General features: G+C 37.7%; 3 protein-coding genes and 1 long non-coding RNA gene across 5 annotated transcripts; 2 read left to right on the forward strand and 2 right to left on the reverse strand.

Moving 5' to 3' along the window:
- Positions 1-8: 8 nt before the first annotated feature.
- On the reverse strand, positions 9-5,701 carry LOC137102283 (serine/threonine-protein phosphatase PP1-beta catalytic subunit-like). The gene is made up of 8 exons (XM_067481615.1): positions 5,567-5,701; positions 4,096-4,227; positions 3,525-3,755; positions 3,290-3,394; positions 2,982-3,053; positions 2,665-2,816; positions 1,983-2,117; positions 9-1,882 (listed from the first exon to the last, which is right to left on the reverse strand). Exons 1-8 carry the CDS (start codon positions 5,616-5,618, stop codon positions 1,778-1,780), a joined length of 984 nt encoding a protein of 327 aa, XP_067337716.1. The 5' UTR covers positions 5,619-5,701; the 3' UTR covers positions 9-1,777.
- Positions 4,935-6,936, forward strand: LOC137102287 (uncharacterized). 2 transcript variants are annotated; one of them, XR_010911217.1, is made up of 3 exons: positions 4,935-5,443; positions 5,529-5,703; positions 6,804-6,936. It is a non-coding gene; the product is annotated as an uncharacterized lncRNA (long non-coding RNA). The 2 variants fall into 2 exon arrangements; XR_010911218.1 differs by having other exon boundaries at positions 5,529-5,707; positions 6,804-6,930.
- LOC137102280 (phospholipase B1, membrane-associated-like) lies at positions 6,083-20,266 on the reverse strand. The gene is made up of 42 exons (XM_067481606.1): positions 20,105-20,266; positions 19,903-19,956; positions 19,766-19,826; positions 19,616-19,650; positions 18,302-18,386; positions 18,165-18,216; positions 17,975-18,040; positions 17,617-17,682; positions 17,460-17,521; positions 17,093-17,168; positions 16,883-16,987; positions 16,059-16,133; positions 15,876-15,947; positions 15,638-15,712; positions 15,484-15,544; positions 15,099-15,157; positions 14,419-14,492; positions 14,235-14,278; positions 14,020-14,128; positions 13,619-13,670; positions 13,344-13,424; positions 13,187-13,252; positions 12,990-13,090; positions 12,798-12,879; positions 12,551-12,655; positions 12,069-12,164; positions 11,741-11,812; positions 11,509-11,586; positions 10,968-11,028; positions 10,611-10,669; positions 10,175-10,242; positions 10,043-10,086; positions 9,384-9,483; positions 9,231-9,282; positions 9,062-9,142; positions 8,904-8,969; positions 8,702-8,796; positions 8,165-8,246; positions 7,974-8,078; positions 7,797-7,892; positions 7,629-7,703; positions 6,083-7,018 (listed from the first exon to the last, which is right to left on the reverse strand). The coding sequence occupies exons 1-42, from the start codon at positions 20,154-20,156 to the stop codon at positions 6,740-6,742; spliced, it is 3,279 nt and encodes a 1,092-aa protein (XP_067337707.1). The 5' UTR covers positions 20,157-20,266; the 3' UTR covers positions 6,083-6,739.
- A 2,250-nt stretch (positions 20,267-22,516) lies between these two features.
- LOC137102400 (protein yippee-like 5) lies at positions 22,517-25,275 on the forward strand. Its single transcript, XM_067481889.1, has 3 exons — positions 22,517-22,675; positions 23,310-23,462; positions 24,267-25,275. Exons 2-3 carry the CDS (start codon positions 23,322-23,324, stop codon positions 24,486-24,488), a joined length of 363 nt encoding a protein of 120 aa, XP_067337990.1. The 5' UTR covers positions 22,517-22,675; positions 23,310-23,321; the 3' UTR covers positions 24,489-25,275.
- The last annotated feature ends 382 nt before the right edge of the window (positions 25,276-25,657 follow it).

Here is a 25,657-nt window from a genome sequence, read left to right on the forward strand (position 1 = left end):
CGGCAAGCTTAATAGCACTTCCATTTATTTCACTCATTTTAAACATTTTAAACTCAGCTTACCATACCAGTTCCAACTTTAAGACCAATACATCAATAAAATACATAGGTTAGATGCTCATTAGTTAGTTGGAAATAATTTAATCTACTTAATTCAATAGCCACTAACTGGGAACAATGTAATGTAAGTAGCATAATGCCAACATACAAAATGCCATCGACTTTGACCTCTTCACAACATAATGCAATGATTGAAGGTGCAACAGTGTTCAATGTAACAAAGGTTCGACATCTTATGCCATGAGAAACAAATTATATAAAAAATTATGCATTCTTTTTTTTTTTTTTTCCTGTATTGTATGTTAGTTTCTGCCTTGTTTTTCACATTTCTTTTAAATAACTTTCTGTGTTGCGCAGGCACATACATGACTATTTCTCTACACACTACTGTACTGTAGTTACCAGACTAAAGGACACAAAGTGCTCACCAATGTGTGGTTCCTACATTTTCCAAAGACACTAACTTTAAATTATAAAATATAAAATTTAAATTTTAAAACTATTGCATTGTTTTTCCTCATTTCATTCTGATGATGTTAATTCAGTTCTATAACAACTGCAAGTGTTACACCAGGGACATGACAGGTAAAAAAAAAAAAGTTCAGAGCTTGGCCTTAGTTGTGAAAAGAGGCTGATCTACTGTAGGTGAGCTGTATACGAATGCCCTAGTAAAGGTACAGCATGTTAGCTGTGACCATTTTAGTAAAGTTTAAACAGGCCTCAACGTTTTTGCTTGAATAAAGCAAGATTTCAAGTGATATTTAATGCAACTTTATCATCAAAAGCTCAAGATTTTATTGGTGTCTCCATATGGAGGAAAAACATTCAAAGGGAAAGTCACATAGTTCTCTAACGAGTGACACCTAAAAACTGCTTTTTGGTAATTTGATTATTTGCTTTCTTGCCAAGTTTTTGATGAGACTATAAGTAAAACTCAAATAGTGTCTTATCAGCTTAACCATGCAGTGGATTGATGACTATGTTACAGTCCAGCAAGTCATACTAGAACCACATTTAGTACTTGTATTGGTACTTTGTATAAGCAAATACTCAAAGATAAGTACACAGAAAAAGTAGTATTGGGACATCCCAGCTTTGGACAGACAGTCTAGCGGTTTCCCCATTTTACAGTCTTCTGGCATGTTAACCAGCTGCTGGCTACAGCTGAGTGTTTAACAAATGCATTTGTGGTATTGATAATCTTCTCTTTGCAAGAAGGCAAATAAGCGTATTAGCCAGAGGGCTAAAATATTCCTTTAAGCTTGTTTTCAAGTCTAGAAAGGGGCAATGGCAGTAATTAGTTAAATGATGTGTACATTACTTAATTCAAGATTAAACAGGAATGTTTTGGCTCTGTGTTCTGGGGAAGTCTGTGTCAGGCAAAGAAATCACAAGCGTACATCCATTCACAAATTCACAATGGACAGAGAAGCATCTTTTCTTAACATCCACAAAAAGTTTGCTTTAATATTGCTGAATGGACTGAATAGGAAGAGTAAGGGCCGAGTTTATACATACCATGGCATCAAAAAAAATTCTAAAAATACCATTAACGTGTTCATAAAAAAGACCCATAGAACAAGCAAAAAAACACTCCTGTAGATTCTGTTTACACATGAACAAGCTGACTGAGAGAAGGCTGGAGTGTTTGAGACAGCCTACAGAGACATGGGCCAGAGACCAGCCGGGGGAGGGACAGGAGAGTCGGGGCCAGCCGCTCACCTCTTTTTCGGTGCCTGAGTGGTGCGAGGCGGAGTGACAGGACGTCCTGAATTTACCCCTCCATACTGGTACTTTGCTTTTTTCTCTGATGGCTTCAGGATCTTGAAAAGAAAGAAGATGGAATATTATTAACATCAACACAGCACAAAATGTAAAAACGGGCTCGATGTGCTGACACAAGAAATACTGAGCTCTGTTTACCTGAAAAGAGCACATAAGGGATTCATCCACGCTCATCATGCCACCTGCATTGTCAAACTCCCCACAGTAGTTGGGGGCAGAAAACAGAGTCACCAGCTGTCGTTTGGCAAAGAACTCATAGCCATCTTCAACAACCTGTGCAATCAAATAAATTAGACACCCGTTTATCTTTTAATATATAAACAATTTTAAAATCACATACTATGTTCTATTAATTGCATATGTGTTTAATACATTAATTCAATTAGCAAGTTACTATAAATGAATAAACTTAATGTCTGTGTTTATGACGACATTAGGGTGTTATAAACCATTTAAATGTTCACATAGTGCGTATAAATGCGAAACAGGGTTTTAAGCATGATGTTGACTCTGACGTTAGTTTTTATGGTTCAATATGGAGCATTTCTGCAACCTAGGTTGTATGTGGCATGTGCCTATAACATTAGGCCATCAGTGTGCTATCGCTGTAATGTTTATTTCTGCTTGTATTAAGCTAAAACAGGCAATGTTCTAATTCATCAGCAGGTCCGCCACATGGCACGTATCCAGAACGCATTCTGAAGGTTCTGTGACTTTGTAAAATGAAGCTCCAATTAATTTGTTGTCATATAATGAAGTTAAATTTTTCACACTATCCATTTGAGTCTAGTCATAAACCAAAAGGCAGAAGTAATGTTACCTGATGTGCTCGGCAGATGAGATCTAGGTCATGGCGGTTGAGGAATTTGCTGACGACATCAGCTCCGAAAGTGAAGGAAACCCCTCGATCATTCTCCCCCCATCCCTGGACGTCTTTGTCTGGGTCTGACCACAGTAGGTCACACAACAAGCCTAGGACAATATGCAAAAAACAAACTGTGGTCAAGAAGTAATTGTTTTGATTTAAATTTTATCATCACTCCTTTATAGTCAGGTAGTGCAAATGTATAATACTACTAAAGATGGCATGTAAAAGATGCAATCAGCTGATCCAAATTGTATTTGACTAACACTAACCTGTGTCTGGAACATCAGTGGGTCTCATAATACGTCGAATTTGTTCCATGGACTGTAGATCAGGTGAGAGCCCTGAGTAAGCAGGTTATGGTAATGCACACAACACAGAATTAAAAAAAGAAAAATCAGATTAACAAATAGAGTATTGATTCAAACGCAAAAACGATTTAGGGACCTTTTGAGTAACAAGATGTGGTTAAAGTTGTGGTATGACATAATACTAGGGGTGTAACTAAGTCAGAAGTCTTGGCACAGATCTACAATCTACAATAACAGTATATTCTTCCTAACGGAGGAACTTTACAAACCTCCGTGGCAGCAGAAAATTTTCTCATCGATAATTGCAGCAATTGGTAGACAATTAAAACAGTCTGTGAACGTCTTCCACAGCTTTATGTTGAATCTGCGCTTGCCTGGGGGGGGGGGGGAAAAATGAAGTAATGCTGATTGTGGTCCTTGTCAAAATACAAAACATAGGAATTAATGGTGACTAGCATGCACATAAAGCCAGCAGACAACAAACAGGTGTCTTTTCCAACTTACACTCATCATAGAAACCATAGATGCGATTGATGGAGGCACACTCGTGGTTTCCCCTGAGCAAGAAGAAGTTTTCTGGATATTTGATCTTGTAGGCAAGCAGCAAGCAGATGGTCTCCAGTGACTGCTTCCCTCTGTCTACATAATCCCCCAGGAACAGGTAGTTGGCTTCTGGAGGAAAACCTCCATACTCAAATAGCCTCAGCAAATCTGTGTACTGCCCATGGATATCACCTGGAATTATATGTTCATCATATGTTTTATTGATACATAATGGAGAAAATTGCTTTTTAGGCATTATAGGATAGAAATGTATGACTAAGTTTAATTTCTTATGTTTCCAGAGTTTACTGTTTCAACTTTATTAATATGCCATTCTGTAATTAGTGGAAACTTTTATGCAAATCTTTAATTTTGTGTATATAAAAAAGTGAACACAGGAAACACCCATTTTACAGCACAAGTTTGCATTTATCCCATGAACTTATGCTGTGACAGAGTTAGGCAAAGTCATAAGGGACAAAATATGTACAGTAATAACGAAAAGCTGCTGTTGACAGGTGCTGGTTCTCACCACAGATCTTAAGTGGAGCCTCCAGCTCTAGCAGGATTGGCTGACTGAGGAAAATCTCTCTGGACTTGATGCAGAGTCCTCGCACCTCCGTCTCTGTCATCTGTACAGTCTTCCCTGGACGACATCCTCGCACTGCGAATCAAAAGTACAGAGACGTCAACAGTCCACTTTGGCTGATCCTTAAATGGAGAAGAGTAAGAAACTGACAATTCAGCATGAAAAAACTGACACAGCGTTCAGAACTAACATGCGTCAGACTCGACTACAAGGAAAATTGGCAGGTATCTGTATTTTTAAATCGTAGGCTACATCGCTATCGTCATTACAAAAAATGCACCAGGTCTGTGTTATAGCCAAATATCATCACTTTGTATATTTCTCAACTTAATGCGAATTACCGGCAAAATATAAACACATCTAAAACCTAATACAGTAAATACTACTTTAGCTGCTGATTACTACTGGTGCTTGTCTGACATGTTCCAATCATGTGTTTTGTCTTGCAGCAGTGCGAATAGAGCTACGGTTGTGTTTACATTTGCATTATTGTATGTCATTAAAGAGAGCTGACCATTGCTTTGGATTTGCAACTGAGACCAGACGTGCTATTTACTCCAGTCAACACGAGTTGTTATAAACTGGCAACTGCAGGAATGAACAGATTGTTGGCTCAGCTGGAAGTGAGTGAGTGAGCGCGTGGAGTGTTGTCTGGAGGACAGTTTCATGTATTAGCTCTGGCTAGAACTGCATGTTATTGAACAATTCCTACAAATACACTAGTATCACCACGGCATTAAATTATAGACACGTGAATTAGTCTACAGTTTTAAGGGTTATTATATTTACGCCGTGTATTTGTACAGTTTTCTACATTCCAGCAGTTCGTTTGCAGATGTTAATTCATACATTTAAGCAGTGGAAGTAGTTCCAGAGTTTAGGATGTTCTACACAAATGGGGGGCGTGTCCCGCCCAGCTACCTGCCGTCATCAGTCGCTCCTTGACGTAACCTGGCAACCACGGGCATTTCACAGTCCTTCCTCGTTTTGTCCATTATGTCTTTACTAAAAAGAAAACCGCACAAATCCAGCCCTGCTGCCCGGACAGTTAACTAGCAGTAACGTTGCGACGTACATCATTGCCTGACGTAGTTAGAGGTCTTTCTGTGACAGGAGCAAGATTTTCTAACAACCTCCAAATTTACGCACATCCCTACAGTAACGTTTATTATCTGTCAGATATTTAAAAAAACGTCGCTATGACTATGACATCATATCATTTACTGTTGTACTGGAGCAGTAGAGGGTGTAACGCCACCGTTAGCTAATCAACAACAAAACGAAGCTAAAGGTCCAAGATGAGGATTTGTTTTTTGAATATCGTGTTCTTGTTGCTGGTTGCAAACGAACGTACTAACCCGTAATGTTTCTCTTAGGACACGCAGAAAGACACAATATCCCAACGCAGCCCTACCTTCCAGTAAACGGGCGATGAGGCTGTCAATGTTCAGCTCGGTTTCCGCCATGTTTTTGATGTCACACAGGCAGGAGAACGTGAGAAACGTGCCCCGAGTGCGGGCTTGAAGGCGCACAGGAGAAGCCACTAACTCAGTAGGTTGGTCAGACACGAAGTTAAGGGTTGTGCAACTCGGCACATACAATTATGTTACTCAGTTCCAATACTACTTATACAGTACGTTAAACTTATTTTTATTTAAATGCAAAAATATAATAAACAAATGCAATATTTATGTATGCTAAAAAATTATGTATAGTTATTTCTTTCATTCAGTCACTCAGGGATCATTATGAGGACTATACAGAACATATAAAAACCGAAAGCTAATGATGGCACCTTAAATTTAATTGTGTCTCAGGCTTTTCATGATGGGTAATGCTAAAAGACTGAGGCCATATGCAACGAATTCATCACCTTCATCGATGGTCTACATAGAAGGCATAAGCTAAATGTACAAACCAATGTACATCATAATTTTATATTGTGCAATTTTATTTTATTTTTTGTAAAAACAATGCAAAGACAAATGTACAAAACTTATGAATTCGTGTAGGTCAAATAATTAACACATGGAATATTTAACACTACAAATATTTTACATGTTTGAAAAAGTACAGCATATTGCATAATGAAGCAAACTTACATTTAAGTATTACCTCTAATGTGAATGTTGGGCTAGAATTGCCAGTCCAACTGAGAAGTTTTAACTAAGATCCCTGAAAAAAGACTGTGAGATACTAGTATGAAACAGTATGCAGATGGTAAAAAAAACAGACTATTTTCTTTTTAACTCAATATTGAATGTTTCAAGCATTTGGCAAATCAAACAGACCCTGAGGATGTCTTAACTGGTGATCAGGAGTAAAGAGAGAGAGAGAGAGAGTATGACACACAACAAAGGTTCCCAGAGGGTTTCAATACTGTGGTTATGTGACATGCATTGTAACTGTTCGGCTACCAGTGCGCTCCAGACCCAGATCATTTCAACCGGAAAAGATGAACCAAAACAATAGCTATAAAGAGCTGTTCTGGGTGGTGATAGAATCTAATTTTTGCCCTCTAGTGTTCATACATTGTTTGATGCAACTTTAATGCTTAAATATAACACTGAAAGTAAAAACAACTCTATTAAAAAACTGTTCTTCTCGTTTCTATTTCTCTCTCCACTTTGCTTTTCCAACACTGCCTCCAGAAGAGAATAAGCGAGGCCACAATGATACCAGCCAGTAAACTGACCATTCCCACAATCACTGGCACCCATACTGGTATGGAGGCAGGACAGTTGTCTACAGGGATGGCTGGTGTACAACCGGAGCTTGTGGTGTCTGTGCCGGGAGCAGCAGGTGTAGTGGTGGTTAATGGCAGACTTGGTAGGCTGTTGACCTTAGTGAAGATGAAGGGATTGGACTATAGGAAAGATAAAATGGTTAAAAATGTTAATTACAACTTTATCAAATGCATCACATCAGGTCCAAAGTATTCAATATCAAATAAAATTTAAAACATATAAAATATATATTCATGAAATGGCAGTAATATCTGATACATTTTTGAAACAAGTTACAAAGAATTGTTTTGTCCTGATTTTTTTTTTGTTTTATTTTCCTCTCAGTTTATTTCAGGTTATTTTTTCAGTTGTGTTCAAACTGCTTTTATTTCTTTTTGCCATTTGCATGATAGACTTCAATTTTTTCTATAATTTCACTTTTCTTTGTTTGAAACTTACTGCTGATGTCAAATTAGAATTACCCTCTAAAAACTGCTATTGTGGGGGGGGGGGAGAAAAAGCACTGCCGATGGTTAAGTTGTGCTCATAAATCAACCCACACACCACAACAACACTTTATCCAACATAAAACATGGATATGCAAAGACACAAAACAGACAAGTCAGCCTAACAGACTGTTAAAATTCAACACTAAATAATGAATAAAAGGATCTAGTTGAATAATAAAAGCATGAGATGTCAGCAGTTAGATTTCTCTCCGGAATCCAGAAATCTCTGCATGAACTGTACCTCTGAGGGACAGCGAATCTTGGAGCGATCATATGTGAAGTTGTTGTAGGCTTGTTTTCTGCCTAAAGGCTCCAACTGTTAGGAAACAAAGAGAGATTCTGTAAAAAAAAACACTTACAAACACCATTCACTCTGCTTTAGTTTGGTCCGCTGCTGCCTATTTCTCACCATGTTATTCCAGAGGGCAATGGCCATCTCAGCATGAGCTTTCTCACTGATGTCAAAGCAGTCGATAGAGAAGAAACTCGGGTCAGCCTCTCCCTTCTGGTGAAGAAGTTAGATTTTCAAAAAGGTTGCATTTGATTACTTGGATGCTTGTTTTTATACATTAGTCTCAATACTTACTCCAATGTGAGGGATGAAGAAATTGCTTAAAAAGGGTTGAAGCACAATGGCAAAGTCTTCTTTTCCATCATAACGATCTCCAGAAATAAGATGCTGAATCTCAGCCTAAGGAAAAACAAAACAACATAGAGGAATAAGAAAAAAGGCAGTGAACCCCATTTATGAAAATGAATATTTGCAAGAGCTTTGACCTGGTATTCGCGGTTGATTCGTTTTATCTCCTCAAGCTCAGGAGAGTTTTCAGATGGGTTGATAACGCAGGGACAGCTGTTCCTGCAAAGCATCAACACATGGATTCAAGACATTCTAGAGTACATAAGTTGGAAAATCACAACTTCAGTTTTTCATTTTTATTCCATTGCCAGAGACGATCACGGAAACGTGTGTTAGCTTACAGAAGTTGAAAATAAAAAAGAAATGACTGAGTAAAAAAAACTGTCAAACTAAATATAAACATGTTGTGCAATTTATTCCTTAGCACTTTATTTTTGCTATTCCTTAACATTTCTCAATTTAAAACTTTTCAAATATGGAATGTGCTGTTTTTGCTCTGTTGTGATACTATCACTCCTGCTTGCAAAAATCTGAGATTTTCAAATTTCTACCTATAGAAGCTTTAATGAAATCTTAGCTTTAAAATAATCCATCTGTCTAGTTTTTGTTTGTTTTATGGTAAGAACAATTCAAAGTAGCAGTGCTGTAAACTTTGGATACCATTTGACACAAACCTCTGTAACAGGGAACAGGCCAGCGTGTTCCTCTTCACTGTTTTCAGAGGAACTATCTGCAACATCTCCACAACATTAACCAGCAGCCTCGGTACCTAGAAGCAAAAATATAGAGAAGAGACTCAAAAATATAACCTACAGTAGTTACGCTCACAAAGATGGCAAATTTAATTCACTTTATATAACTTTTGAAGTAACTAACCTCTTTGTAAAATATGTCCAAACCAAGCATAAGATTGTGGCTGTAATTCTTAGGCGAGAGATTATCCTGCAGAAATAGGTTAAGCAGACACAGTAAAATCCTGTAAGGTACAGGAGCAAGTGGGTATTTTTGTAAAATACGTGTATTTTAACCCTCACCTGATCTATGCAATAATTGCAAATATCATTTCTCCCCACAAATATTGTGACGAGTTTCCAGTCGTTTTCAAAATCCACCTCCTGTTTAGAGAACATGAAAGAAAAAGACCTGATTAGTGTTGGGCTGGTAGATAATTATAAAAGCTACTTAGATTTGTGAAAGTTTCACCTTATTTTCCCTCATGGCCTTGATAAGAGCTTGCACCTGTTTTGGAACATCACTGTAACAGAACAAAACCAGGCATAAGATGTTAGAAAAGCTATGTGCTGGTCAAAGGTTTCCTCAGCAGGGGGAACCACAGCGAAAGAAATGCAGACATACGAGGTTTTAGCTCCAGGTACCGCCATGTTAAAGTGCTTCTGTAACGGGGCCTGGCTTCTGGAGAAGCCCTTTAAGGAGGGGTTGAACTTCTTCAAGATATCTGAGGAGATAGAAACAAAAAATGATAGTACCAACTGAGAAACAGTGAAAGATCCTGTATAGCAACAGGCCAAAAGGGTGAACAAATGAAAGTTTCCTCCCCTGATGCATCATAGCTCTATACCTGTGACAATGGCTGCTGGAGCCCATAGTTATACTAATTCCTAATGTGGACGTTAGAAACATGTCTAAGAAACAGCAGGCATTTGTCATCATGCAAGAACAAATTTTATGGTGTAAGAATGTCCAAGTCTCAAATGTGTTTGAGTGCACAAAGATGCCTTTCCTATTATGTTTAGAAATTTATAGTTTCAATCAGATGGATGGCACTCAAGTAGACATGTGTTCCTAAGATGTGATCAACAGTAAAATCAGTGGTATTATCCCTGTTTAGAAAAGGCCTCACTTTAATTGTTAAATGTCTGTTTAAATGAATGTTTGATGTCTGTACTAAATATGAATCTTCATGCCAGAAGCTGCATAGGTGGCATCAATGTTTTTTTACTGAAGAATACAATGCACAATTTAAACACAATGTTACACAGATGACGGAATCTCACTTGGCAGTGTTGTTACGGTCTCCAGGGTATTATCCCCTCCAATGCTGCAGGAAAAACCAAACAAACATCAGAACGGTTTGTCAAAATGTGGCAGTTAATGCAAACCTTAGTAACAATGCAGGTGTGTCATACCTCCATGATACTCCTTTATAGTTTTTACTGCGGTCAAATATGTTCTGTGCTTTGGCACCGGTGGCTGCCTGTGAACGGGGAGCAAACAGCACTTAGGATGATACAGGAAACTATGGAGACTTGAACTCTTACTGGAAATGTGTTAAAAAATGAAACTTTGCACTAGAGACAGAGACAATGAGGCAAAGATAGCTCCTACATCAAAGACAAACCCCTGGAACATAAAAGAGATGATCATCACTGATGTGAGCTATCAGCCTGATAACAGTTCATAGTTCAATGACACCAAATGACTTTTATAAACAAGGTTCACAGTGGCTGTTGAATATTACTCTTGAATACATGTTGTGTGTACTGTGCATTTTCTACTCTGCTTTCAGCTCTTTTCTACAGTGCATATAGTTCCTTCAACTTATTGAAAATTAAAGGAACTTACAGTTACAGAGTCTCCCAATGCTGCCACCACCTTTATGTCTGCTGGTCTCAGCTTGTGAACTGCAGACAAAACATAGACAGACATGTAAACCCCAAACATCGTCCCTAGACAATGTAATATTTAACACACTGTACCGTTTTGACAATTAACCTCCTGCATTTAGAAAAAGCTTGTTTAAAAACAATGTAATTAATTTTCACTTGTGAAACTTTTTATACAATGGAGGTGAATTTGTGCAGCTCTTCTGTCACGGGTGATCTGCACATACTTGTATGCACTAGTGTCTTTTATGTCTTATATAAAAAGAGACATTAACTTTATTATTGATTGGATGCTGATAATGAAGAGATGACTCACCTGATGTTGGAACAGTGTGAGATGGAGCAAGGTCCAAACAGGAGAAGTCACTTCCCCAATTCTGGAGGTAAAAAAGATGAAAAACTAAGATGAACCTTCTTCAAATATAGTTTACTTACTTTACTTACAGGCGTCAATATTATAAGACGGGTGGTATAAAATGGATAAATGGATGTAAATAGTTGAGTGGTTGAAAACTTTGGTGGTCACTGCCCTGGTGTTTGGCATATTGTCTCTTTTTCCCCCAAAAATTCACTTAAATCTGTTGATTAGTTTTATATTTATATTTAATTATTTAATCTACAAAATAGAAAAAAAAGTGAAAACACTGTTGTAACACCCCAAATCCCAAAGATATACCATTTATAGTTGCATAGAACAAAGAAACACAGCAACTCTTCACAATTAAGAAGCTGGAATTGGAGAAAGAGTGGTGTTTTTCACTGATAATAACAATAACAATGAAACATTTATAGTCTATTAATAAACTTATTAAATTCACTGAGGTGTGTGTTTTCTCTGATGAACACTAAATGCTTACTGTAACAGGTTCAGGTGTTGGGGGAGGACCAGCGTAGGTGTAGTTGCTGTTCTTATAGGTGCGAATATAAGGTGAGGTCTGTAAACAAACAGAAGAACCTACGTTACATCACGGCAGTCAGAGTTGTCAAAGTATAGGAAGATAACATACGAAACATTAACTCCCAGGCAGGGCAGACTACATCCAGCACTGAAGCCACCAATTGTCTGACTGGCTTAACCACAGTTCTTACCTCGGTTGGACATTTCAGAGTAACGTCAGCATTAAAATCCTGTACTGACGTCTTATTGCCCAGAGGTTCCAGCTATGAGAAAACAGACATAGTCACAGTGACATATCCTATTTATAACTTTGAGATTCAGTAATGTTTCACAATCTGCTTTGAGTAAAACATCAAATTAGACCCTATGTCCAAACCCCTGTTGGAAATGTGATCTGGATGTTCTCCTATACTCATAATCTTGAACTAATACTGCTGTTAAGGTTTGATGCAGCTCTAAAGTAAATCACTAACGATACATTAAGTTAAATACATCCATTTTTGTCCACCAGCTACTGACCATGTTGTTCCAGAGGGAGCGAGCCATCTTTGTCTGGGCTTTCTGGCTGAGATGGAAGCAATCGGCACTGAAGAAGGAGCGATCAGGGCGGCCATCCTGTGGAAAAGGTATCACAAAACTATGATTACTTTTACCAATCAGAACAGTGAGCTACAGAACTATACTTGGAGTATCGTGCAGGCTACTGAAAAATTCACCACAACTGCCTGTTGGAGCCAATGTATTAAACCTGCTTAGATGCAGAATCCAGAATGTTTCCAAATAAGCCTTTCTGTTTAATTTTGCAATTAAGTTTTGCTTATGTTTTTAGCCTTTATTTATATTTACTGGGAGTTCATCTCTATTTTACAGAAAAGCATTGATCGCATAACTTGCATCATACTCATAACCATGCAGGTAATATTAAGCTGAAGCGGCAATGATGACAGTTGATGCTACTGCTTTCACGTCCAAAATGGTAAAGACAGAGCTTTGTTACTGACCGGCAATCTGGGCACCGTGATTTCCCTGAAGAGAGGCTGGATGACCACAGTGAAGTCTGAGCGAGTGTCGTACCGACTTGACTCCACGAGCTGATGCAATGAAGTCTTGGGGGGAAAAAAGAGAGAGAGAGAAACAGGTGTCAGTACCTGAGGATCGACTGTTGTTTCAAGATTCAAAGAACTTTATTGGGCCATAGGGAAATTATGTAATTTACATTCATCGTATAATTTCTTTAGTCTTTTCTACCTGATAGCTTCTATTAAGATCCCCCAGGCTTAGAAGAGCTTTAGACTTGGGTTTTGGCAAGATAACACATGGACACAGGATCCTGGCCATGGATAGGTAACATAGAATTATTATGGTAAGTTATTAGATGATAACTGAGGAACACATTGTCGTCATTTTAGAGTGAATTTAAAAAGACGGAGTAATACTCACTTCACCAGCCACGTTGGGCATTTAAGTGAATTGTCTATGTGCATTTCTCTCAGTGGAATAATTTCGAGAGATTCTACTAAATTCACCAGAGCTCGGGGCACCTGACATGGACAAACTCTGTTAATAATCAATGACAGACCAACTTATGAACATGTAGCATCATATTTAAAGCCTGAAGCCAGATTTAATTATTTTACCTCTTTGTGTAGATAATCCAGGCTTTCACGGACATTGCTAACATAATTCTCTACAGAGTAAAGTAGCTGGAAAAAAAAAAAGAAGGGAAAAGAAAATGTCACCTTTTTGTAGTTTTGATTCTTGTGTTTCATTACTTAGCAGCTACAGAATACTCACAGAGTTGTAGCAGTGGTCGCAGAGGTCGTTTCCACCAATGAAAATGGTTATAACCTTCCAGTCTGAATTAAAATTGATTGTCTAAAGAGGAAGGGAGAATATCAGGGAATATGAATGGAGGGTGCTTGTGTTAGCAGAATTCAAGTGCAGCATTTCCTGCAAGGTATAAACAAAGTGATGATATTCAAGACATAGTGGGTTCTGTATGTGTTTCTTAGATTTTTAAAAATCTGCCTGTTATTGTCTGAGAGTACGATAAAGGAAAAAAAACGTACCGAGTCATTCTTCATTCTTGCCACCAGGGCTCGCACCTGTGATGGTATGTCCCTAAAACGCAAACAAAAGTTTACTCATGTAGAAAATGAACATACATATTCTACTGTTATAGTATTTATTCACTAATGTCACAGTACTACAGACAGTGTAAGCAGTATTTGATCAAGTACTTGAATCTGAACAACTTGATTTTTTGAAGCAATACAAAACATTTTGACTATGGATATGATGTATTTTCGGGTGACATGACTCAATCTAAAAGTAGGCACCATTTGCTGGATAATATTATTAAAATCTGTATATGAAGTGGATTTGTGCCATACTGCTAACAACTTTGGTAGAACTTAAAGCAGCTGTGTTCTGATTAAAAACGGGTCAGATTCGGCCGAAAAAGACTCACTTGCTCTTTGCTCCGGCCACAGCCTGGTTCAGGAAAGCCTGGTGAGTGTGCTGTTTGCCCTTACCAACAGAGAATCCTGTCAGGTTGTGATTAAAATACTTTAAGATATCTGTTAAAACAAATAAGGTAAGGTTAGACGGCACGCTTTCCAAACAATAAATAGTTTGCACTGATAACAACAATGAACAGTAGAACATCTCAAGAATGGGACTCACTGGGTAGAGTGGTGACAGTTGTGAGGTTTCCATCTCCACCGATGCTGGGGGGGAAAATAACATTTTTAAATTGCCTTCCAACTACTGTGAATCGGTTGACTAATGCACACACTCCATATACAGGTACTGTGCGACACAAACATCACGCTGTGGTGCAGTGCAACAGTTGTGATGGTTAACTGACCTCCAGGATAAACCTCTGTACTGGCTTGTGACGTCCAGGATGTTGTGAGGGCTGGATGCAATACCGTTCCCTGCCTGACAGGTAGAAGAGAATAGTGCTTCAGTAACATGACAGAAGTGATTGACAGGCAGGCGGACATAGCCTGATATACACAAGTATATTATAAAAGTTTCCTTTTAATCATCTGTAATAAATGCGAACACTATCTCCACTAAAGCAAACAAGTAAAAGACTTTGGCCAACTCTTATATAATTAGGTTTGACTATTATCATTTTTGATAAATCTACATATTGTTTGTAGGCAAATAAACCTCTGTCCTAATGAATGCAACAAATTGTTGTATTGTTTAATGCAAAAATACTAATTGAATGTCAGGCCTTAAATGTTACTTCCTAGCAACTGTTAACACAATATAATACATTAACCTCACAGACATCAACCTGTTTTTCTAAGGAAAATTTTTCAACTTGCTGAACCTGATGTAACTTTATCTAATTATTTAAACTCTATACGTGTCTACATTACGTAAAGTTTCTACTGTGCCTTTATTAGGCTCTAGTCCGAGCTCCTATTTCTTCATTCAATTCGATATTTTAGATGTCACGGGTTATTTTGGATCGTATGATTGTGTTTGTTCTTGTGTGAAAAGTGACACAGTCACAGTGACTCTTTGACTCACTGTCAAAGAGTCTCCCACAGCAGCCACAACTTTGATATCACCAGGCCTGAGTTCATGAACTGGAAAAAGAAATCATCATATAAGTACTATATAAGTATTATAAGTAGTAAAGTGCAGCATTACTGGAAACTGTTATTCAACATAAAATGTGACATAAATGCAACACTTAAACAGAGGAATGCACGAGAGCTTGGGCAGATGATAACTAATAATTAAAGAGAAATATGTACAGGTGGGCGACAAATTTAAATAAATACCAACGTAAATTCGGTTCTTTGGTACAGTTGCAATCAGAAAGACATAATCTCACTGATTACCTCCAAGCAGCAATATAAAAAAGATATGAAAAACTCTGGCATGTAATGCAGGTGAAAAACCATCTTACCTGATGTGGGGGTGGAGGCTGAGGGGCTGAAGTCCTTGCACGGCATCTCTGTGCCTGCGAACTGACCGTACACACACGGTAAATCTACAGTCAGAACTAGACAGAAAGAAAGTAAAGCTGCTATAACCTCCATTTGGTTCAAAGCCAGACTCACTGGGTGTAAGACAGGAGAGGCGGTGTTGTGGTTATATGAAGGAGAGTTTCCCTCTGTCCTCAGGAAGGGTTTGTCCTTGGTGGATGAGACCGATAACCAGAGAGAGGAGGAGTAGGGTAAAGATGGACAAGGTGGGAGTAAGGAGAAGAAGCAACACATTTCTTTAAAGCTACATTTCATATGATAGACTTTGAAGAGCTGATTTGTCCACGTGTGGGTTTACAGAGCTCTTTCTCACCTCAGTTGGACATGGCAATGTGATGGTCCCGCCATTGTCCTTTGTGTTTTGCTGGCCCACAATTGGCTGCAGCTGAAAAACAGAAACCTTGTTGTGTTCGTGACAGAGAGAACAGTGTGTCTACGTTTTATGTATGTGTGTGCGTAAATATGTGTGAGTGGAGCAGGAAATGTTAGGCCTTACCAGATTGGTCCACATCTGCACCATCAGTTTATCAGTTTGCTGTAACATTTTCGATTCAGAGAGAGGCTTCCCACTCTGTTGAAAAAAGAACAGCAACGGTATTGTACAGTTTGTCAGGTTTTTTCTTATTTAAAGTCTGTCTTTAGTTCCTGCAATGAGATAATCAAAACTGTGTGTCTGTTACTGTCACAAATTGTCTCAGCATAGCATTATCTCAACAGATAAGGCATTCGGGTCGCTAGCATATAACTTTGTAGTCAAACACAGAATATATTCAGTTATGGTACATTATGTCCCCTTTTCTTGGTTTGCCAAGGAAAGATAGATAGATAAAAGAAAGATAGATAAAGAAGAAAGAAATGGGAATCCTTTCAAAACATTTGCCAAGGAGTGATGCCATGGTTCAGTTCACCTGTTAACAGACTCCTAAGAGCTTCAGCTTTCCAATGTGCCCGTGTGCACAGCAGACATTTGTAAATGTCTATCTATCTGACCCATGCTCTCCGATCTCTGAATGTAAAATTCAGAAGTCAGCTAGCTGTAGGCCTTTTCCTATTGAGTTGCTGCTGTACGGATTATGTTGTGGTGTCATTGTTGATGTTATTCACACCCATCTATTTTTACTATGACAAATCAAAATGTCTACATTGACAAATAGATGATCTGGAAGTTTTAATCAAAACCACAAATAAAATGTAATTAATTTCAGATTCAGATCAGAGTCAAAGATACTGCTGAAAAGATGTCCTGTAATCGGGACCTGAGAGGAACTTTAAGACTAAATAAAGAAGATAAAGTAATGGTATGTACACAGTGTAACTCACAGCTATGGATGAAGGGTCTGCAATAGGAGTGTTCTGCAGACTGACAGTGAAGTCATCTCTGTCACTGTACCAGCGCCTCCTTTCTAAGAGCTCACCCAAAGACTCCTGTTTCGTACAGAAAATTGTTATCACAAAAATTCTGCAGACTCCCTCATTTCTGACAAAATTTTACCAGCAGCCCCAAGGACCGAATGTAGCCAATGCTCAAACCTGCAGAGCTTGAGTCAGCAAGGCCCTCAGAAGTCGAGTTTCTCCACCACCGTTTGGTTTTAAACATGGACACATTCTGGCAGTGAAACAGATTTTAAAATGACGCACACTTTTTCCCATCACTCTTCCACTGAATGGTGAAAACTTATTAGATGTAAACTTGAAACAGAGATTTGCGGTGTTTGTGAAAGAAGTCAGCAAAAGAACATTATGCCACTGATGCATGTTATCAGTCACAGTAGATCCCCTGTTTGTTTGATGGCATTGTGCCTTTTTGTTTACAGACATCAAAACAGATGTTAAGGCCTTAAAAGTAGCACATACATCAATGGGTTCGTGGTGGATACTTTCTGTAATATGAACTTACCTTCTCTGGAAACTGTCATTCTCTACATCCCATAATGCAACACTGACAATCGTCCGCTTCAGCTGCAGTACATTGAAGTTAAAAAAAGTATTTTTACAGTATTTATTGATAATACAGGGTCAATGAATGGAAAGACTGTACAAAATATTAAAAATACCTGAGAGTGCAGCAACTGTAGAGCATCATCCACCTCCTTAACCACTGTTTTGATAACAGACGGATTCTGCAAAAACAAACACAGCAGGCTGAGACGCCATCGTTTTTTTTTCTATTTATCACTTCTTTTTTCCAAAGATTGTACTGCTGATTAATTACAGATTTGAGTTTTTCAGAAGCTGTTACATGTTACAACACATGCTTTTTTTATACAAACAATAAAAAAACAAGTGATTTTTTCATCTTGAGCTGCGCTCTAGCATCATGGTTTTTGGGCATTTAGAGCTACAGTATATACAATTAATATATTCCATAACTATAATTTTAGAACATCCTGACAAAGGTGTGTCATTATTTACCGGCTGCTGCTCACAGGCACAAAGCTGCTCCATCTGAACAAAGAGAAGCACCAGCTTCCAAGAATCCTGCAAAAAAACAAAAATCCACACAATATTTCCACATCATTAGTTCGAATATTTGATCATTTGTCCTTCACGTTGAAACACAAAAAGCCATTTAGGCCCTAAAATGTTCCACAAGGCTGCTTACCTGAATGTTTTGGAGAGAGAGGGACACTTCACTTGCCTGCTCCACCAGTGTGCTACAAACAGAAAAACAGAGGAAAATGTGTACAATAATTTGAATGGATTGTAAGCGTTCTTATATGTCAAGAATGCTGTCTGTACCTGTGCTGAACAAACTGCTGGGCGTACAAGTTTGTTTTATCTGAGACACGGCTAATCAGTGCAGGATTGAACAGGGTCATCAGCTCTGAGAGAAGGAAACAAAGAGTTAATCCCAGTGTTAAACCCAGAGCTTGCTTTCCAGTGTGGCAAACACAGTAGACCTTGAGGAATTGTTAAATCAGTTAGCAAAATGACAGCAACCCTAACCAGCAGCAGCCATGCCAATGCCAAACAAGCACATCTCATTGTCTTACTGTAACGGTAAAAAGTTTAGATCCTTTGGGATTTTATATGTGCTGACTGATACGAGAAGAGAGGAATATTTAAATGTATTCTATTGTCATGAGGCGTATATGACATTTTAATGAACAATCCATGATTGATATAATCAGTTAATTGAGTAAATAATCAGAAAATCAGTCAATAAAAGAAACAATCTCTAGTTGCGGCCTGAACCCACAAACCATTTAGATTCGGCTTTAGCCACTTCATAATTATTTCAAAATAAACTTTTCACTCATTGACATTAACATAATAGTAAATATCACATACACAGTTATTAAAAAATGGAATAATTCATATTAAAGCCCCACATACTTGGTCAATAAATAATAATTAATCACTAATTTGATTATGAAATGCAGTAAATATTTAGATTTTAATGAACCATGAGCTAGTTTTAAGGAGAAATTTGATTAATAACTGTAACCTTCCTGTTTTTTGTCCGTCTTTTATCTGTATAAAGTACAAGCACTATTTTTTTATTTCATAAAAGACTTTAATAATAGATAAGATTGCAGATCACTGGCTTGATGTATGACAAGTGTATTGGGGTTCATTGTTTCAAATTATCACAGTTAGTGTAGATATCAGGGCAGTAAAGATAGTGCACAGTAGTGTTAGAGAAGCTTATATCGACCTCTTTAGATTAATTACTCTCCGTATTTACACTGAGAGTTAGGTGTGTAGGAGTGTAAGCCAGTTCTACTAAAAGTTACAAATTTAATTTAACACCAGCAAAAAGAGTGGAGGTTTTTCCAGGTGGTTTGATGTAAAAAAAAAAAATGACTTATGCACATAATACACTACATCAATAATATTTTGAGTGATGATGATTAAAGATATGTACATTTTTATATGCACCTCTATTATGATTTGTGCATGGATTGCCTGCAATATTTAATCTTAATTTTAAACTGACAAAGTAATATGTCCGTCTTACAGAGGATTTTTTGAAATGATACCCTCTATGTTGCGTTACAGAAAAGAACTGGCTTTGGAACTCTACAAATGACAAATAGGTTTGAAATTTACCACTGAGTCTTGATAGCACTGCAGACTGTTCGGGGCTGCGAAAACAACCAAACAACAAAAAAGTATGTTATGTGCTTTTACTGATGGATTTCCGACTTCATAAAGTAAGTGTAAGTGAATGGTTGGAACTGAGTGGTGACCTGTGCTCACCTGTGCAGGTGAAGTCCAATAGAAGAAAGCACAGCAACATCTGATGGTCTAACACTGTTAACTTCAGGGAGAAATTTAAATTATGACTTAGAAATAGGAGAACAGAAGTTGGGTAAAACCCTTTATCTATTACTTACCCTTTGAAGGAGGTGACGGCGAGGGGAACATCTGAGTGCAGGGCAGTCCGGTTACTGAAAGCAAGTGGAGAAAGTGAAATGTAAATGAAAAAATGCCATAGATCAATAAGATTTCTGAGTCTAATAACCGCTTAACAAAATTGAACGGTGAATAAAAGTCAAACAACCGTGGCACTTAAAATAAGACAAACATCGGAGAGACCTGTCGTCCATGTGAGCCCCAGCAGTGGGATCAGAGCGAGCTGTGGAAGCATCTTTTCTCTGGGTGTTCTCTGCAGTCTTTCTTCCTCTCTGCTTCTCTGCTCTCTCCGTCTCTTTTTATGACATTACCAGTTATACCTGACCAGTAGTCCATACATATCATGAATATGCACAGATGGGACGGACTGGCCTACTTGTTTAAAGGTGAAAAGACAGTCTTAAGGTTTTATAATAAAAAAATTGGAACCGATAACATCATAATAAAACTTTATTGTAATGATGAGTTAATGTGACCTGCAGAGGGTTATTGTTCTTTTACACTGTTAGAGGTTTTCTGCAAACTTTACTTTCACTTTAAATTGTGTTGTTCATTTGGTTACAATACAGTAAGAATCTAAAATATGAAAGAGTTATACTGAAATATGACTGTTTGCGCTCTTTGCATTTTACAAAGCAACATTACTTTTGACAAGGTACAGAACACCTGCAGTTCCTCTGCTCCCTGCTACAGTGTGAGCATGACCATGACCATGAACATAATTTTTATTTTTATTTTTTCTGCAGTCAAAGGTATACAGGTAAAAGAAGATATAATATACATCCAGTTTTAACCTAGTAAAAAAACTGCACATCTATGGAGCACAGATGAACTTAATTTCACTAATTCCATGGATGCTCCATGGATGGATGACATTAATGTCAATGTGATATGTAGGAAAGCATGGAAATGACTTTAAAATATGTACTTTGTTGGTATCTTGCTGTGTATAGTTACAGAAATATGTTTTTTCACATATATATGTGAGGCTTCAGTGTTGTAAACCTTGACCACGAGTTATCTTTCTTCTGATAGAGAGCGGATTAAAGTCAGGAGGAAGGGCACAGACTTTAAGAAAACAATTTATCATTTATTTACACTGGCGTCCATCCTACCAGCAGAATTACCAGTTACATCACTGTACACACACCTATAGAAGCACATACTGTACATTTAAAGGACTCGTCCAGCTTGTTGGTCCCTTGCTGCTCTCAGCAGATCTTGCTGCAGAACTATGAACACTGTCATTCACAGAGACAGCTCTGATCGTGATTGCTGAGAGCATGATATAAGGTTGTGCTACCTTTATGGTTGTTATCTTCCCTCAAGGACATAAACTCGCCCTGAACCCCCTGCTAATGAATGGCTTTTATCTGCATGGTTTATTCTAATCTTTGAACAGTCTGAACAGTTTGTCCTGTAGTTACACAGCTGCAGCCGACACTATGTTATTTATTCTTATCATCTGTCCAAACTGACTGACCATCTTCCTTTTTGTCTCAAAATAAAATGTGACAGACTCGTCAAAGAACCTAAAACATCTTAATCCCAAACGGGACTGGCACTTATCTAAAAAACCTGAGACAGAGAAAACCATCTCAGGCAAACATCTGTATCTGGAAAAATGATAAATGGATTCAGCAGGAGAAAGGAGGCAATTTCAGAGGTAATGCAGGTGGTAAATCCTCCAAAGAAAAGACAAATTAAGGAAGGATTTGTAGTGATTTCTACCAGTCCACACAGACCCAAAGGCATGATCTGATGCATTCAATGTGGCATTTTGGTAAGCTGTTATTGCTGTTGAACAATCTGCTGAACACATACTTGTCAGTCAAATAATTATTAGTCATATAATCTCAGGTAAACTGTATTGTTTTGGTTTTGTAAGGTTAATGCATTACTTAGTTTCTTGCAAATGCAACTAAACAGGAGAAAACTTGGATGATTACATGTGTAGTACTCTAACAAATATTTACAGCAGCACCATGATACATATGGGGTTGACCTAAAATAAAATTCAGTGTTCAGTGGCACTTAATATAATATACTGCTTAGTGGTGTGTTGCCATTGTTTTTTAGCAGACCCAGGCCAAAGGGTGGTACAGCACTGGCTCCTTAGCCAAATATCAGGTCAATTCATTATACTGTATGTAAAATGTACAATGAGCAGGGGAAGGAAGAAATAATGGAAACTGTAAGTAGACTTTCTTTGTGAATGTAATGTATTAGTGAACAAATACAAAATAAAAAAAAGGTTTAATTACCTAAAACATTTTTCTGTGGTTTATTTTGAATAAGTTGTCATTTCTGATACCTTGATGACAACAAACCGCCATTGTTGTAATTATGCTAATCACACAGTTAAACTAGAAATTAAAGACTAGCATCCTCTCAATGTATTTATGTTTACACTTATCTTTTTTCCCCTTTGTACATTGATTTGACACTTCAGAAATGTGTTTTGGTTTTCTTTATGGAAATCTGATTTTGTCTGTAGATATGTATACTCGTAGAAAGCAGGTTTCATGGATGTTTATCTTTTTGTTTCCCAACTGTTCAATCAATAAAGATTTTTTATAAACCGCCTTTGTTGTAACTGGTTGCGTCATTGCGTCTACGTTGCGCTTCACAACAAAAACAATGGCAACAGAGGAACTTTCGTAATACGAGAGTAAACACGAAACGGCGAATGAAAAACTTGGACGAGAGAGATTTTTCCGTTGGGAAACGTTCTCTTCCGGCTGACGAGACGAGGTGAGACATTTGTAACCGTCCTCACGGTAACAGTTGACGTGTTTTGGCCCGATAACGGTGGCTGTTGCTTAGCTTAGCTTTGGTGGCTCTGACATCATCTTTTCACACGCTCACTAAATGACTTCTACTCAATTGTGTTTTTATAAAAATTTGCTCCTTTTGCAAACTATACAGAAAGAACATATACCACGGAAAAGTGTTCGGGCATGTTTCCTTAAACTTGTATGTACATGCACAGGGCTACGTTAACGTTATCAGGCCTGGCGTCCGCTAATGTTTGTGTCATAGTGAACAATAAAGGTTGTGCATTCAGTCCAAACTGTAACGATTATTTTCCAGGTTCTCTGATAAAATATTGTTTTCTGAGACAGCTGGAGTTTCCTCATTGGTTTGCCCGGAGTTGGCAATCAGTAATCAGAGTTATTGTTCCTATATTATCAACTGTATAGCAAAAAGGTGTATCCTCTTGGTAAACAGTATATTGTCTTCTAAAATAGACATTGCTGTTTTCCTTGTCACATGCACTTTATTGTGTCTTTAATTGATCCATTTCTCAAAGATTTTGTGGTATCGATAACGTCTTTGTTGTGTCACATTTTCTAACAGAGCTGTTTTCTGTCATTGTTACCCACAGGTTGCAGGCAAAATGGGACGTATTTTCTTGGATCACATCGGTGGGACTCGCCTCTTCTCTTGTGCCAACTGTGACACAATCCTGACCAACCGAGCTGAGCTCATCTCCACACGGTTCACTGGAGCCACAGGACGAGCCTTTCTATTTAACAAGGTGGCTGCACTTTGGGTCCTTACCACAGACTCCTGTCATCATGAATTACAGTAACTATTGTGGACAGCATGTTAGTTATCATGGTTTAAATACGCCGCTGGATTATAAACCCAGCATCAGATTATTATTTAATTTGTAGTACTTTTTGCATGACAACTGTGAGATACATTATAGTATTTTAGCAAATATAAAACAGTCTATTTCACAAAATACTCAGTATAAGATGCGTTTTTGTTGTTGTTGCTGTTTTGTTTTTTCAAAATTCATAATGATTGACGATATTATAATTTTCAGTTCTTGTTCACAAGTGAGTAAAGTGTTTTATGTGGTCAAATTGAAACAATGACACATCAGTTGTAATTTCCTAAATTAGTGCAATAAGCACATATGATTGTAGACATCATTGGTGTTGCAACAGTTCGAATCAGTAAATCTGATATGAATTGGAAGAAAACAGACAATCTGCAGTTATTTTGCTATTTTATTAATTTGTTTTTAAAACAAATGGCATATTTATAATGATTTACAGGTTTTACAGCTGTAAATTGAATATTGTTTACTAAATTAACTATTAATGAAAATTATTGTTACACTCCTAGATATGGTCTACTATGGCTTGTATTGAGCCTCATTTATTCATCTAATTATACAATTTAAATGTAAATCGTTAACACCTACCAAACTATGAAATGGTTTTTTATGACATTATACTCTAATTGTCGAAATTAGCTCAAACCATTTAAATGCCCCAATGGAAAAGCTGTATTGTGTCACAGCAATTGATGTCCCATTGCCTCCCTCCAGGTTGTGAATCTGCAGCACAGTGAGGTTCAAGACCGAGTCATGCTTACTGGAAGACACATGGTACGGGATGTCAGCTGCAAGAACTGCAACAGCAAGCTAGGCTGGATGTATGAGTTTGCCACTGAGGAGAGTCAGCGCTACAAGGAGGGCCGTGTCATCCTGGAGAGGGCGCTGGTGAGGGAGAGCGAAGGCTTCGAGCATGTTTCTCCTGACAGTTCCTGAGTTCATCAACTCTGCTGCAGTTACAGTGCTCAAACCTGCCTTGAGCACTAGTGCAAGGATTTTAACATGGTACATGAGACATTTGTGAGTAAAGCAACAGCAAAGTAATAACACAGTTTGGGTGTTTGCGAGAAATGTAATAAGAAGGGGTGGATATTTCCCCATTAAACGTCCAAGAATTTAAAGGCACTGGTATTTTCATGATGCACCCACCTGGCTGTGATGGACGTAAAATGTTTTGATGTGTGAGGGTTTTTGGCTGCCGTCAGAGGGGGGGGGGGGCTGACTTGCTCCCACATCCCTACAAGAAGTCATTGCTAACCAAATAACCATTAGTTAGTAATGGTGAATGCTGATGCTATAGAGAAGATTGTAATGAAATCTGAGTTAGTCACAAAGCAAAGCAGAGTTTTCGTACAATAAAAGAACATTATCAAAGTCAAATAAACCCAAAGTAATATAATTTCAATATGAATGTGAACTATTATCATCATAACATTGATGTTATTATTAGTTTTAAGCGAATAAGAGTTAATTTTTATCTGATGATAAATGCAGTATAAATGTTGTGGCTGATTTACTGAGCATATTTTCATTTACTTTTATTTATTATTATTATTATTATCATCATCATTAATATTATTTTAACGGTGTAACAGCTACTGCCAAAATTAAGGTACTTACGGTTACTTACTGTCACAGGCAGCAGAAAGCTAATCGTTTGAAAAGAAACATACAACATTTTGTTTGTTTGTTTTTGTCTAAAATAAAGGCAGTATTTAATGTGTTTTCTTATGCCTGATATCTATATATATCAGTGTTTCGTGAAACATGCTTTGTGCATTTCTGCACTATAGGCTTCATGATATACTGATGTTCATCTTGGCAGCAAAGCATTTGAATGAGACGGAGTAAAAATTTGACCTGTACACTCTTTTTATTCCTCAGTTATAAGGTCACATATTTCTGAGACAAACTTAGAAGAAACCCAATATGCTATTGTTAGGCAGTAGATTGCATAATTATGGTATTTTTATGATACTACGAATGTCTGCCTTCTATCTAAAAGTAGGAAATGATAGAATACAATTAACTACTAACATAACTAAGAAATGTTTGTGTATTTCTTTTTATGTATTGGGGATGACAGATTTTTGTAGGGCTGTGTT

Source organism: Channa argus, chromosome 17, assembly GCF_033026475.1.
Source record: "Channa argus isolate prfri chromosome 17, Channa argus male v1.0, whole genome shotgun sequence".
NCBI classification, from domain to species: Eukaryota; Metazoa; Chordata; class Actinopteri; order Anabantiformes; family Channidae; genus Channa; species Channa argus.